At 52.7% G+C, this 13,287-nt stretch overlaps 1 protein-coding gene across 1 annotated transcript; it reads right to left on the reverse strand.

Moving 5' to 3' along the window:
- Positions 1-5,557: 5,557 nt before the first annotated feature.
- ZIC4 (Zic family zinc finger 4) lies at positions 5,558-11,271 on the reverse strand. The gene is made up of 2 exons (XM_085233122.1): positions 10,209-11,271; positions 5,558-5,964 (listed from the first exon to the last, which is right to left on the reverse strand). Exons 1-2 carry the CDS (start codon positions 11,248-11,250, stop codon positions 5,558-5,560), a joined length of 1,449 nt encoding a protein of 482 aa, XP_085089248.1. The 5' UTR covers positions 11,251-11,271.
- Positions 11,272-13,287: the final 2,016 nt, after the last annotated feature.

The following is a 13,287-nucleotide window of genomic DNA, read 5'->3' on the forward strand; positions in this document are numbered from 1 at the left end:
CCAGTTCAGGGCTTCTGTCCCAAACTGCTCAGCCCTACTCGGTGTGTCTGACAGCCCCTCCCGCCCCTCCGCTTCTCCCGATATCGTGGCGGAAATGGGCTTTGGTTACTGATTCATATTTCTAATCTTCCTTTCCTGAGGATACAATGTGCTTTTGTTAAATGAATGGTCTTTAATTAATGCACTTGCACAATGCAGGGGCTTGCACGGGGATCGATGATAGGAAGCAACAGGGGATGGTTCCCTCCAAAATGGTTTGTCAGCATTGAGAAAGAAAAGGCAATGTCTTTAAAGAGCCACTAATAATGCCCACACGTCTCTCACCATGCTGTCTGAGGGGACATTCCTTCCCTTGTTGACAGTCAAGTGCAATAAGTACATGTCTTCGCTCAATCATTAGAGACCATAGAATTGTATTCTTTAATTAGCATGTACTGCTAGCCCTCCTTGCCTTTTTGTGCCATTTTTTGTCTTCTACACATCAGCAAAAATGTTTTCCTCTCTTTTTCTTTCATTCTTTTCTTCCTGTATTTCTTTACTTTCTTTCATTCCCTCCCTTTCTGTAATCAAACGCATTCTTAGTGACAATATTCGTGCCACCCAAAGCCAACTTTTTGTCATGTCTCTGTGTTAGTCAACTTCTTTCAAGTTTTCCATTAGGAAAAAAATAAAAAAGGTAAAGGCAGCGCGCATGCGCACCACACCGGCCGGGGTTGGGGCTGCTGTGCCCAGGGCTGCATTCACCCAAATGGCAAAGCTGGGCTCTGAGTAACCCTGCCAAGGGGATTATGAGCGAGCTGGGAGCTGCAAGGCGTCAAAATCAGTCCGTGCAATACGCAAGGGCCGGAAGGGTTATCTTCGTGCTACTTCAGCTGATGAATTCATTTCCTCTCTTAAATATATACTTATAAATCCTCATCAAATAAAATAAGTGGCACTGTGTCAGGGCTCACTTTGGGGGGATATTTCCTCAAATGTTATCCCACACCTTCCTGCCAAGAGGACACACACCATGGGACAGAGGCGGGAGCAGCGGAGCTGGGAGGGCTCTGCCCGGAGCCCCGCGCCCATCCCCGGCTGTCGGGGACCTCCCGAGAGCGGAGCTGCCCGCCCGGAACCGCGGAGTGCGGGGCAGACGAGAAAAGGACGGGGCTCGTTGGGGAAAACTCGGGGCACCGGGTTCTGCGTTTGCACGCTGCACTTCGGGCAATGTTTAAAGAATCATTGGAATCTCCTTCTCTGAAAAACAAAACAAAACAAAAAAGCTATCCCCGAAATGAAGCCAAAGAGGTGCTTTGGTTTGGTTTTGTTCTTTTAATGCAAATGCCAACCTAAAACGATTAACATTAGGAGAGGATAAAGACCAACAAAAAAAAAAACACGCCTTATATCGTACACCACATTGACAGTACACCGCTTCGAGGAATCTTTTTCAACGAATATAAAACCAACAGAAGGACGAATTACAGCGCTCTGGGAGCGACTCGGCATCGTCTGTACAAACACATATTTTTAAAAGTGCACATTTGTAAAAATAACCCTAGAATTGATACGCTTATAAATATTTATTGTAAAAAAATCCAAATATTAAAAATAAATAGTATGTTCAAGCGCACAACAGAAAGTTCCTCCGTTACCAAACATGTGATGAAGGAAAAGATGGAATTTAAGAAGTCAGATACAGTATATCAACATTGCAAATGTTTTTGCGAGCTACATTTTCAGAGGTGTTTCTTCTCTGTACAGTTCACGAGGAGTGTGGTAGATTTCCCCATAAATATGAGAAGAGCCAGAATCAATAATAACAATAATATTAGTAATAATAATACCCCATCCGCCGCAGTTTGATTCGGTCTTTGCTCAGGAAAAGTTCCATTCAATTTTTGGGGTTACTTAGAACGGCGGAATTGGGCTCAGATCACTCTGTAGCAACTAAAACAGAAGTACACCGATGAGTTACAACTTCGAGGAATCCGCTTTACAAACAGAGCTTTGAACGATCTCCGATGGGAAACTCCTAAATAAATCTTGACCGGGGAATCGGTACGCACGGTGATGTTTATCAAATGAAGATACAAAAGGGATGCGGTTGGGCTATCTTTACACTTACGGACAATAAAACATGGGAGCATATGGAAGCCATCGCTTTGAATGCGTTAACCACTTCGATACATCGCAGTATATACACGCTTAATAGGTATTCGGACTGTTGAAATGATCAAAGACTTTCACTCTGATGTCTTTGCTGTTGCTTTCATTCTAGTGAAAGAACACGTTTGTTGGTCACATACTGGTGGCAACGAGACCCAACGTTTCTGCCTTCTCTCAGGAGCTGCATTCTGCGCAGCACATGTGGAGGAATAATTTATTAGACGGATAAGTTCAGAGGATAAAATGCCAAAATGGACATCATTTCAACTTTCGAGCAGTAAGGTCATACAGACATCTACGGACATCTGTAGGCAGACAGTTTCACACAGACGCAGCCACGTAGATCCAGATGTATGTCTATACACAGGATTCGGTAGTTTGGTATTTTCCGCACCCTCTGGGCCCCCAAAGTTATCTTTAAAAGTTTGATTTTATCTCTTTAGAAACGGTTTAAAGCCAACGGGCAGGGTGAGTTTGACAGAGAGGAGAACAAATCGCTGACAAAGAACCTTTTACGTTTCATCAGCGTTGTTAGGACGACGAGCAGGAATTTCTCAGATAATAACTCCCACTTCAAAGATTTCTCAGCTCAATAGAAATTGGACCATCCTTTTTATTCAACCACAAGGGCTGGCACTAAAGACGACTCAACTGTTTGAATTTTTTTTTCACCGTGTTTATTTTTCCTCTATTCACCAGGGTACTTGGATAAAATAAACAACAAGACAATTACTGGAACATGGACTTCTAACTTTCCCGGGCCCATGGCCCAGCGCCCATGGCCCCGGCCGTGCGGGTGTCAAGTTCCCCGCCCCCGGGGGCTGCGGGGGGGTCCCTCGGGCCGAGCCCCGAGCGGAGCCGCGGGTCGCGGTGACATCCCCGGCGCAGCCCCTCCGTGGGGCGGTCGCCAGAGGGGTTCTTCCCCGTCCTACCGAGGGGCTGGGGGTGAGGGGAGCGCGGGCAGAGCCCGGAGCTGCCCCTTTTGGGGGATGAGGGGAGCGGAGCCCGCTCGGGTCGAGGGCGAAGGCCGGCGGAGCCCAGCCCCGCAGAAGGGCCTTGGGTGGAAGAAGCATGTCCGTAGCGAGGGGCAGATTGAGTGTATTAAGCTAGCATGAAACCAAAGGTCAGTGCAAATGTATCTTAATAGACTGTCTCAAATGGAGTGTGCCTCCTTTGAAGGCCGCTTGCTATTGCTCTCCTCATTACCATAGCGATCCTAACGTGGCATGCTGATGCACCATAAAACTCACACTTTCAACCCCAAAATCAGGCCCTTTGAACAACCCGAGCTTGATTAGACCTTTCTCCTTTTCTTTTCCCCCTTAAAAACCATTTCCTTGCCTTTAGAAACTCGCCCTCAAATCCCAAACGCGTTCTCTGATCCCGGCAGAAAGCAGAAACAAAAGTGAGCCGAGGCGGCGGTTCAGGCGGGCCTTTTCTTCCCGACATTCTTATCCATTTTTATTATGATCTGGAACAAGTGCCCCGTTCGCGTGGGTTTTGTTTACCGGAAATTAAATGAAAATGATTTAGTTGGCGTCAAACAAAAATATATACTTGTATACACAAGAAAAAGGGCCCGTTAGACGTAAATATTATGTCCTTAATGAAAAGACTGGACGGGCTCCAGACTTCGCCTTTCACTATTTAAGTATGACTTGCCTATTGCCATAGAAATCCTAACTTACCATGAAGATTCACCGTTGTGAAGAAATACTTCTTTGTGCGAGCTTTCTTTGATGTCTAAGGCATAAGATTCAGGCTTTCAGCTGCGTCTGTCTAGATTACCTTGAGAGCAACGGGGCAGACATCTGTAACAAGCAAATGAAAAATTAAAGGTGATTAGCCTGCACATCCAAACACTTCTGGAAATAGAGAAATAAAGAACTAAACAGAGCCGGGGACAGGATGGACACAGCCTTCTGCCCGCAGCCGGCTCCGGTTCTGCAGTGTGACTTTGGGGCTGCGTGGCAGAAGGGAGCAGCGACCAGCGTGGGCTCCGCACCCATTTCCCCCGGCCCAGGGGTGCATTCTCGCCCTTACACACGGCGAGGAGCGAGGCACACAAACCCCAAAAGTTGGCGGGTTCGCCCTGGTGAAGTGGGGACGTGGTGCCTTGGGAACAGCATCAGGCTGCAGCAGTAAGGGCTGGGTTTGCTACTAACCGGCTATCTGTTTTCCTCTCGCTTTTATCTTGACATTTAAAAACACACACGTGTGTACGTACTCGTGTGTTTGCCGGACACAGCAGCAGCCACCTGGGTGGAGGGGGTGTGCAGGGCACAGGGGAAGATCTCACAGCAGCCCCTCCGCACCCAGCAAGCCGTGGGAAACCCTTCCAGCAGCCCGTGCTATTTATTTGCCTATACTATCTGCTATTCTTAAACATCATTAAAGTAATTAAAACGGTACCATTCGGCAGTTTCAAGCTACCCCACTGGAGGCTTTTGTGTACTTGTTTTGTTGTTGTTTTTTTGTTGTTGTTGTTGCTGTTGTTTTTTTTTTGTTGTTTTTTTTTCTCCTCCTCCTTCCTCCTTTATTTCGCCTAGAGGAGTGAGCCGTGTATGTTTGTGTAGGGTCTAGCTTGAAGCTCCGGGCCATGCCCCAGCCGCGCTGTGCGAGCACCGGCACCGGGAGCGCTCCGCGGGGCACAGCCGTACAGTAGCGGCCCCGGCTCCGTTCTGCCGGGGGGCTCCGGGCCCCCACCCGCTGCGTGACGTCATTGGCGGCTCTGCCCTCAGCCCCCACAACCCCAACCAGAGACCGCACCTGGGGGGGGAGGGGGATTTGGGGGAGTCAGCGCCGAAGGAACGTGCAGCCCCACACCGCCTGGGCCGCCTGTGTTAGCCACTGGGGGAAATAGATAGCTGTATGTATTGTTCCGTACTGCTGCAGGGAACGGTGGGAGATTCTTTACAGAAACGTCCATCGAGAGAGTTAATTAACGAAAGAATTTAATGGATTAATTCTGTACAATTCGGTAACAAATAACTGTTTATATATATTTTTTCTTTTTAAAAAACAAAACAACGCTCTCACAGAAAGTAGAGGACCAGCAGAACACGTCAGCACGAGACACTGTTGACAAGAGAAAACCTGTACAGCTGCGAATCTGTGTGAAACCACTGTGGGTGGGGAGCGGGAAAGGGAAGGGAAGGAAAAGGGATAAAGGAAAAAGGAAAGGGAAAAGGAAACGGCTGCTGCAACTCAGTGCGCTTGTGGCCAGGCAGGAGCGAGGCGATCAGCGGGCGGTGCGCACGGAGGGAGGAGGCAGCTTGGCCAGGCCGAGCGGGAGCAGCGGGGTCCGGCAGCGCGGCTCTGCCTCCCCGGGGCCGAAGCCAAGGCCCGTCCCCTCCTCTCTCGCTGCCCGCGGCCGCGCTTCCGCTCCCGTCGCCCGCCGCGCTCCCTAGCAGCGGGGCCGGGGCTGGGCGGCGGGGCGCGGGGGCGGCGGGGCGGCGGGGGGCGCGGGGCGGCCCTGACACACGTACCATTCGCTCAGGTTGGCGGCGGGCGGCGCGGGCGCGGAGGGCTCGGCGTGAGAACACGAGGCGGGGGGATCCCGGCCGGAGTCCGAGGAGGGGGACACCAAGGAGGGCGTGGAGGACTCGTAGCCGGAGCTGGGAGGAGGGGATTTGCAGTGCACTTTCATGTGTTTTCTCAGGGAGCTGGGGTGGGTGTAGGACTTGTCGCAGCCTCTCACTTTGCAGTTGTAGGGCTTGTCGCTGGTGTGGACGTGAGAGTGCTTCTTCCTGTCGCTGCTGTTGGCGAAGCGTCTGTCGCAGCCCTCGAATTCACATTTGAACGGCTTCTCCCCTACGGGTGGCAAAGGGAGAGCACAGCCGTTAGCACCGGGGCCTCCGGGCAGCCCCCGCACCCCGACCCCGCTTTCACCCTCTTCGGCCCTGCACGTCTCCCCCGGGGCCGCTCCTCTCGGGTCCCGCCGGCCCCGGCCCTTCCCAGTCGCGCTCTCCTCTTGCCCATCCGGCCCCGCAGCGGGAGCGCTCGGCCCGAGGCCGCTCTTCCCGCCCCTGCCCTCGGTGTCAACGTGGGGTTTTGTGCGCAAGACAAAGCCCCCAGATAAGGAAAACTTCGAGGCGAAGTGTTCGTTCTGGGTAAACAATGCACGCTGTCCCTACGGACCCCGGTGTCCTGCAGAAAGAGCGGGCAGTGATTTATCTCTGGAAGCGTTTTTACGTTAAATACATTTCTCACACTCCCGGAGGTGCACATGGAAATATTATTCATCACCTCACCAGATCACATCCCATGCACTCCTTTCTCGCACTGATTACGATCCCGCGGAAGATCCGCATCCCCCCTCCCCTCCCCATTCCCCAGTCGCTGACACAGTAGGGCAAAGCACAAAATCTTTCTAAAAGACATCGATGGTGTGGGCGAAACGAGAGGGATTCAGCAGGAGAAAGAGTAGGCCAGGGCACGGCTCTGTCTGGGGTAGCATTCTCTTTTCATTTGAACCTACTCAGTCATGGAAGGAATCGCAATCGGGATTAATTTGTCGGGTAATATGATAAGTGACGTTAAGCAGAACAGAAATATAATTGTGATGCCAAAGTCATGCGTAAGTTGGGATGGTGCAGACCGGGCACGGTACACGATATACAGGCAGCTTTCCAGGAAACGTGCCACGGAGAGCTTCGGGCTGAAATGACGACTGCGTTATTGTCACTGACAATGGCACACTGCAAACCCAGCTTGGCAAGGAACGCTCAGGTCCTGCAGCTCCGGGTGGGAAAAAAAAAAAAAAAAAACACCTCATCCCCGTAAGCAAAAAAGTATCGGGGCTAGGGAGACACCACGAGATGTGCAGCCGAACCCTAATCGTCAAGTACAAACAAAGCCCCTGTGCTCCCATCATGGCGTGTGTGGCGGAAGGGACCCGGCACATTTGTAAAAGCTCCGGGCTTCGGGTTTTTAATTTGTTGGCGGTTTTTATCCCCTCGCGGATCGTCACGATCGAATTTCGGAGGGGTGCAGCCCACCTCGCGCTGGCTTTGAGCACGGTCACATAAAGGAAAGCATTCCAAATATTTCACATGAATGCACTTTATGCAAGGTGGGTGGGAAAAGGCTCACGGCTCCGCGCTTCGAGCGTGTCCTTTCCTCCGGAATACCCACTGACGGTGTCCGCTAACATTTGCACAGAGGATTGGTAAACACCTGGCATCGGGGAGAAGGGGGAGAGGTTAAAATTAAGGTCTCGAAGAAATTGATGTGGGTCCGTAACCAAATGCTGTCGGTATACAGCGGTGCATATGCACGCACGCATATAATCTAATTACAGCTTCACGTAAGGCAACAATTTGACCTTCAGCATCTACGTTGAGACAACAAATCAAGGATATTAGTGTAGTACAAGCAAGCAGTAAGTTAGGGGGCCCCAGGGAAAGCCATCCTCATAAGCGCTTCGGTTGTGCAACGTGAGTTACAATCAGGTAAAGGCGGCTGCGGCGCGTTCTGCTTCCTCCGGAGTTGCAAAACGTTAAACTTCGCTTAACCCCGTGAGAGAGGCGCCGAGCAGCCCTCGTGCAGTCAGAGAGCAGCGGAGAGAGGGCAGAGCTTCCGCAGCCGCCCGGGTTGCATTCTCGGAACGCCTCGGTAAAGAGGAGCCAGCCGAGCTGTATTCCTTTCCCGAGAGAGGGTTTTCTTACGTGGAAACCCCACCCGCAGGGAAGAGGACACGGTGCGGTCCTCCCAGGGCGGCCCGGGCACAGAGGTGCGGCGATGCGGACGCTCAGAGAGTTCTCCGGGCGACGGGAAAGCGCAGGACCCAACCCGCCATGTTACCCCCCCACTTGTAGCTGCGCAAAACCGTCCTCTGTTCGGAAATTGTGGCATAATCCCCCGTCTCCGGGAGTGGATTAAGGTATTTACCAACTTCTCCGGGGGGCGGGGGGCCGGAGGCGGCGGCCTCGGGCTGCGGGCGGGGAACGGGGGCGGCGGGCAGCGCCCCAAGGCCCGCAGAGAGTCCCGGGAGGCAGCGCCGGGAGCCGGCCCGGCCCCCCTCCTCCCGCCCAATCTCGGGCTCACGGGAACCTCGGGTCTGGGGTGCAGAGTCCCGGCAGAGAGCCCTCCCCGGCCCCGCAGAGAGCGGCAGTCATTAATATTTGAGGAGGCAATAATTTTCCTGTTGAATCTAGAACTGTCTTCATGAATAATTTGTAGCGAGTTCTATGAGGGTTTCAGAAACATTTCGCTTTTGACAACTTCTGGGTGTTTAATAGAAACGGTGGAACCATAAAGGCCCCGCAGGAGTTTTCACAATACAGCAATTAATCACCGGGAACGTTAAAGTGAAAAGTACAGACGCGCGGAATTATGTTTAATAAACGCACGGCTCCGATCGCGGCTCTGCCCTGAACCTGCCTCGCCGATGTAGGTCACTTTCCCCAAGAATTTAACCATTTTCTGCTTCAGAGACTTCAAACAGTGAGGCCGTTAAAGAGCAGTAAAAGTTTGTTTACTTAAGAAAAACGCCGTCATTAGGGGATGAGCTCCGCCGGGCGAAGGCTGTACCTGTTCCGATCCGGCTGCAAGCTGCATGACCCGGGGCCGCTCCTTTCTTCTCGCAAAGAGGCCGAGAACGAAGAGAGGAACCCAGCTCCGCTTTGCCCCCCCACTCCCCACCCCCGCCCAGATGAGCTACTCACAGAGCGATGGAAAAATAATTAGGTGACGAGTGATGCTCGCTGTAAAACCTCCGCGCTATGCTTAGGCGATACGATACGAAATTAGGATAGATGTCATGCATATTACAGCACGTCGGGTTGTATCGTAAAAACGCGGCTCCTCGAAGGTCGGGCCGCAGCGAGCGTGGGGGGAAGGGGACTTTTAGGAACTGGAGGGCGAAAAAAATCGTTTGGCTGTAAGCAGATCTTACAATAGGATTATGGAGTTTCCCTCGCAGTGCATAAGGCAGTACAGGAGGGGGTGGGGGTGGAAAACTCGACACTGGAACAGATTAAATGTTCCAAAAAGGGCTTATTTCTTATCGTCCCTAGGAAAAAAAAAAAAAAGAGGAAAAAAAAAGGAGGGAAAAAAAATCACAACCCAACGCTACAGACTACAAACACCGGCTGCTAAACTAATTAATACAACTTCACAAGCTGCTCCTGAAAGTGTGAAAACTTTCTACGTGTCATTTCATTAATTATAAATGCTTTCCTGGCCGGAAGAGTTCAAAGACAGTTTTGAGAGATCGTCCAGCGAGTGACTTTATTTCTGTTAGCCAGAACCAACAGACGTTCCCAACACATGTCCCAATTTCGCTTCACAGATCTGCAAATGACATCTCAAACCGTACAGGCCGAAACAATACCGGGGGTTCTTCTCTTTTTTCCCTCCCGAGATTCAGAACTTGCAGCTCCCCGTATCTGCGAGCGCACGGAGTCCATGGATGGCAATGCTCATGAAATATGTCAGTGTTATTCAGATCAAACATTTGAAACTCCCTCTGCCCAAAACAAAACTGTTGAACGAAAAGGTCGCAGCTGTGTTATTCTCACAACGTCCGACCAGCAGCATCTCAGCGACATCGCTCAAAACTGACTAGACAAGTTGTAAGTCCTATTGTTCACTTTTAATTTGGGAGCTTGCACAATGATTTCATTTTTTCCCCAACTACATTAAACTGCCAACAGGAGAAAAAAAAAAAAAAGAAAAAAAAGAAAGAAAAAAAGAAAAGAAAGAAAGAAAGAAAGAAATTCACGCCCGTGTGAAGCAGCAGCAATAGCTCTACCACTCGGTATGGTCACAGTTCTCCCCGCACAAACCTCATAGCCGCAAAAAAACAGAAAAAAAAAAAAAAAAAAAAAAAAAAAGGACGAGAATTCCGAGATTTGTTCTCGCTCACCTTTTTTTTCCCCCCATCTTCTCCCCCTCCCTCCAAGCGGCACAGAAGCAAACAAATTCGAGAATTTATTTTCCGGAAGGACTTGGCGTGCATTCAACAACAACGCAAAGGACACATTCAAAAGAAAATAAAGCAAAACAGTACGCTGAATAATACAGAGAGAGTAAAGAGAGCTTTCCATACTGACCTGTGTGAGTTCTTTTGTGTATTTTGAGATTCTCTGATCTGGCAAACACTTTGCCACAGCCTGGGAAAGGGCAGGGGAAAGGTTTTTCACCTGTGTGGACTCGGATGTGATTTACGAGTTTGTATTTGGCCTTGAAAGGTTTCCCTTCTCGCGGGCACTCTTCCCAGAAACATATGTGATTGGACTGCTCGGGTCCTCCAACGTGCTCCACGGTGACATGAGTCACCAGCTCGTGCATCGTGCTGAAAGTTTTCGAGCATAATTTTTTGGGAGTCTGCTCCAACTCAATCCACTTACAGATGAGTTCCTGTTTGATGGGCTGCCGCATGTAACGGAAGAAGGCCCCCGGGCCATGGTGCGGAGCCAGGTTCACGTTCAGGTTCATGCCACCGTAGCTATGAAGCGAAGAAGCAGCAAAAGGCTCTGTCCTGGAGGCTGGCACTGGAGTGAAATGTTCAGCCTTGGCGTACATTTCTCCAGGTAACCCCAGCCTTATCTGTCCGTTTAGATGGCCACCTGGAGCTGCATGGGGCGGCTGCTCATGGAGTCCAGCGAACAGCGCGGGATTCCCGGCTTCCGAGGGGCGGTGATGCCCGCGGTGTCCGGGGCAGCTACCTGTTGTCGAGACAAACAGTCCGTGGTGAGATCGGGCAGCGGGGTGCTGCTCGCTCAGCCCGGGCATGGCCGAGTCCCTGACAGCAGCTGTGTGGGACACGGGGCAGGGGGCCGCTGCCGGGCCGAACGCCTCTGTGTGACCGGAGAGCGGTTGGGCCGGGCCCGCCGGACGCGGGCGGTGGGGCTGAGGGGCAGGGCCGAGCTTTAGGGCCGCGAGGTGATGCTCAGGAGGAAGATGAGGATGGTGGCGGTGCCCCATGTGTTGGTGCGACCCGCCGAGGCGGGACCCGGCGGCGGGGGGGTGCGCGGCGAGGCCCGGGCAGCGTGGCACGGACTGCGGGGGGTGGCGGAGATGGGGACGTAGAGATCCCCCCGGGTCAACGAATCTCAGCGCCGCGTTCCGCCCGCAGAGAGCAGCGGGGTCCATCACTGGGATCCCCGGAGCACCCACGCTCTTTAGCTGTTAACGCTAAAAAGCCATCTGATGGCGGAGGGGAGAGAGAGACGGTGGGGGGTGAAGGGGGGGGGAAATAAATAAAAAGCAAAGAAAAAGCGGGGGGGGAGGAATGGGAGAAGAAAACTTTTTTTTTTTTCTTTCTCCCCCCAAAAGTTTCCCGTCCCGCTGCTCCGGCGGCAGGGCGCACGGTGCCAGCGGGTGGGCTGCGCGGGGGTGGCGGGGGCTCGCTTTTGGCGGCGGCTGAGGCCGGGGAGGTCCCCGCACGGCCCGGCCTCCGCAGACCCGCGCCGCGCGGCCGCGGGACAGGACCGCGCCGCCTCCGGGCTGCCGCGCACGGCCCCGCGGCCAAACAATCGCCGCGTTCTCCCATTGGTCGCCGCCGTCGTGGCGTCACCGCTGACAGATCCCGCCGCCGAACCGAGGGTTATCGCTCGGCGCGGGCGGGGGGCTGCGGGGAGCCGCGTATTGCGCATGCGCCGCCGCCTGCTGCCCCCGGCCCGCCGCCCTCCCGCAGCCCTGCCGGGGGCCGGGGCCGTGACGGGAGCGTGCCCCCGGTCCCGCCGCCGGGCCAGGCCTCCGGTGCGGGTGAACAAAGCCCCGACGGGCAGGGGGAGCCCCGGTGGGAAAGCCCCGTCCGCTTCCCGCGGCCTCCTCCTTTGTTTGGGGCCCCGGCACTTGCTGGCGGCCGCCTCCAAGCGCAGCCCCGCGAGCCGCCCCTTGGGGTTGTGCAGCGTCCCCGTGCTCGGGTTGGTAGTGCGGCTCTCGGCCGCTCAAAGGGCTCTCGAAAAAGCCCCGCTCACCGCATTGGGCAAGTTTTGGCGTTATCTGGTTGTTGGTTGTCGGGCAATGTGAGAAATCGTGGTGTTTGGGGCTGAGTCTGAGTGCTTAACCCAGAAGAGGGAGTATCTCCTTCCCGTCTCTCTTTGACACTCACAAGTAAATCCCCATCCTCGTTTTGATGAGAAGCATCGCAACAGACCTGTAATGCCTCCGTTCTGTGCTTCTCACCTGGAGGAGAGAGCACGACCGAGGGTCTCAAGCTGCCAGCAGTGAAAGCTAAGAGTTAGGCTCCGTGCACTGAGGCCTGACAGGTTTAGATAAGCTCGGGGTGTAGAAGGAAGCTCCCACTTCAATGTAAAAAGGGGACTGTGAACTTAACAAAGTCCGTGAAGCATGGGAAAAGACACGTGAAAGACAGTGCGTGCTTTGAGAACAAGAAACACAACTGTAAGTAGCTGCCTACAGCAGCACCAGATCTGGGGTCCTACCACAAAGAGGACTCTGCCAATGAACAAGGGAAAGAGCAATTAGTTCCCTAAGCCCGGCTCCCACAGCTCAGTACCTGTCTCACTGTCACTTCCCCATGGATGCTCTCTGTCACGCCAGATAAAGCTCCCATTACAGGTTTCCACGCCTCCACACAAGTTTATCGGCTTTACAATAAGTGGCAAAATATGAAAATGTTCTGCATGGTCAAGGCTGCTCTCAGAACAGAAGCTACGAACCAATGAGTGGAAACGATGGGATGTAAACATGAGACACCCAGAATCACACAGGACACGTTCCTGGCACAGCCTAGCACGCTGCCTGGCTGCAGTTTTGGCTCTCGCTCTATTTCCCCCGTAACACAGGGGTGATATTATGGTCACCGGCTGTAGGAACATCCTCGAGTACATCTTTCTGAGTGGAGATATGATGAAAAGTGGCAAATGACGCTGTCAGCTCTCCATCCTTACAGAGCATGTTTACACAGGCATTTTACAGCACAAGCCATCCTCATAGTATCTTAACCTCCAACTACTAGCTCTAGGGAATGGCTTTGGCGGTCCTATTCATGAGCATCTCAATAGGAGTGCTCAGAGACATAGACGTTAGGAAGTACGAATCTGTTACTTACAAATGGACTGAGAGCGTGAATTCCAAACAAAGCTGCTTTCCCTAACCTCCCGAAAACCTTCCACCTCTACATACTTGTTATCCAGTAATTCTGACACTTCTCGGGCAGGG

Source organism: Meleagris gallopavo, chromosome 11 (genome assembly GCF_905368555.1).
Source record: "Meleagris gallopavo chromosome 11, MGAL_WU_HG_1.1, whole genome shotgun sequence".
Lineage (NCBI taxonomy): Eukaryota > Metazoa > Chordata > Aves > Galliformes > Phasianidae > Meleagris > Meleagris gallopavo.

Excerpts from the sequence above, each read along its gene's own strand:
- ZIC4 (XM_085233122.1), bottom strand. The coding sequence starts at position 11,250 with ATGGACCCCGCTGCTCTCTGCGGGCGGAACGCGGCGCTGAGATTCGTT. Across the intron at positions 5,965-10,208 it reads ACACAAAAGAACTCACACAG|GGGAGAAGCCGTTCAAATGT; the intron begins GTCAGTATGGAA and ends TGCCACCCGTAG.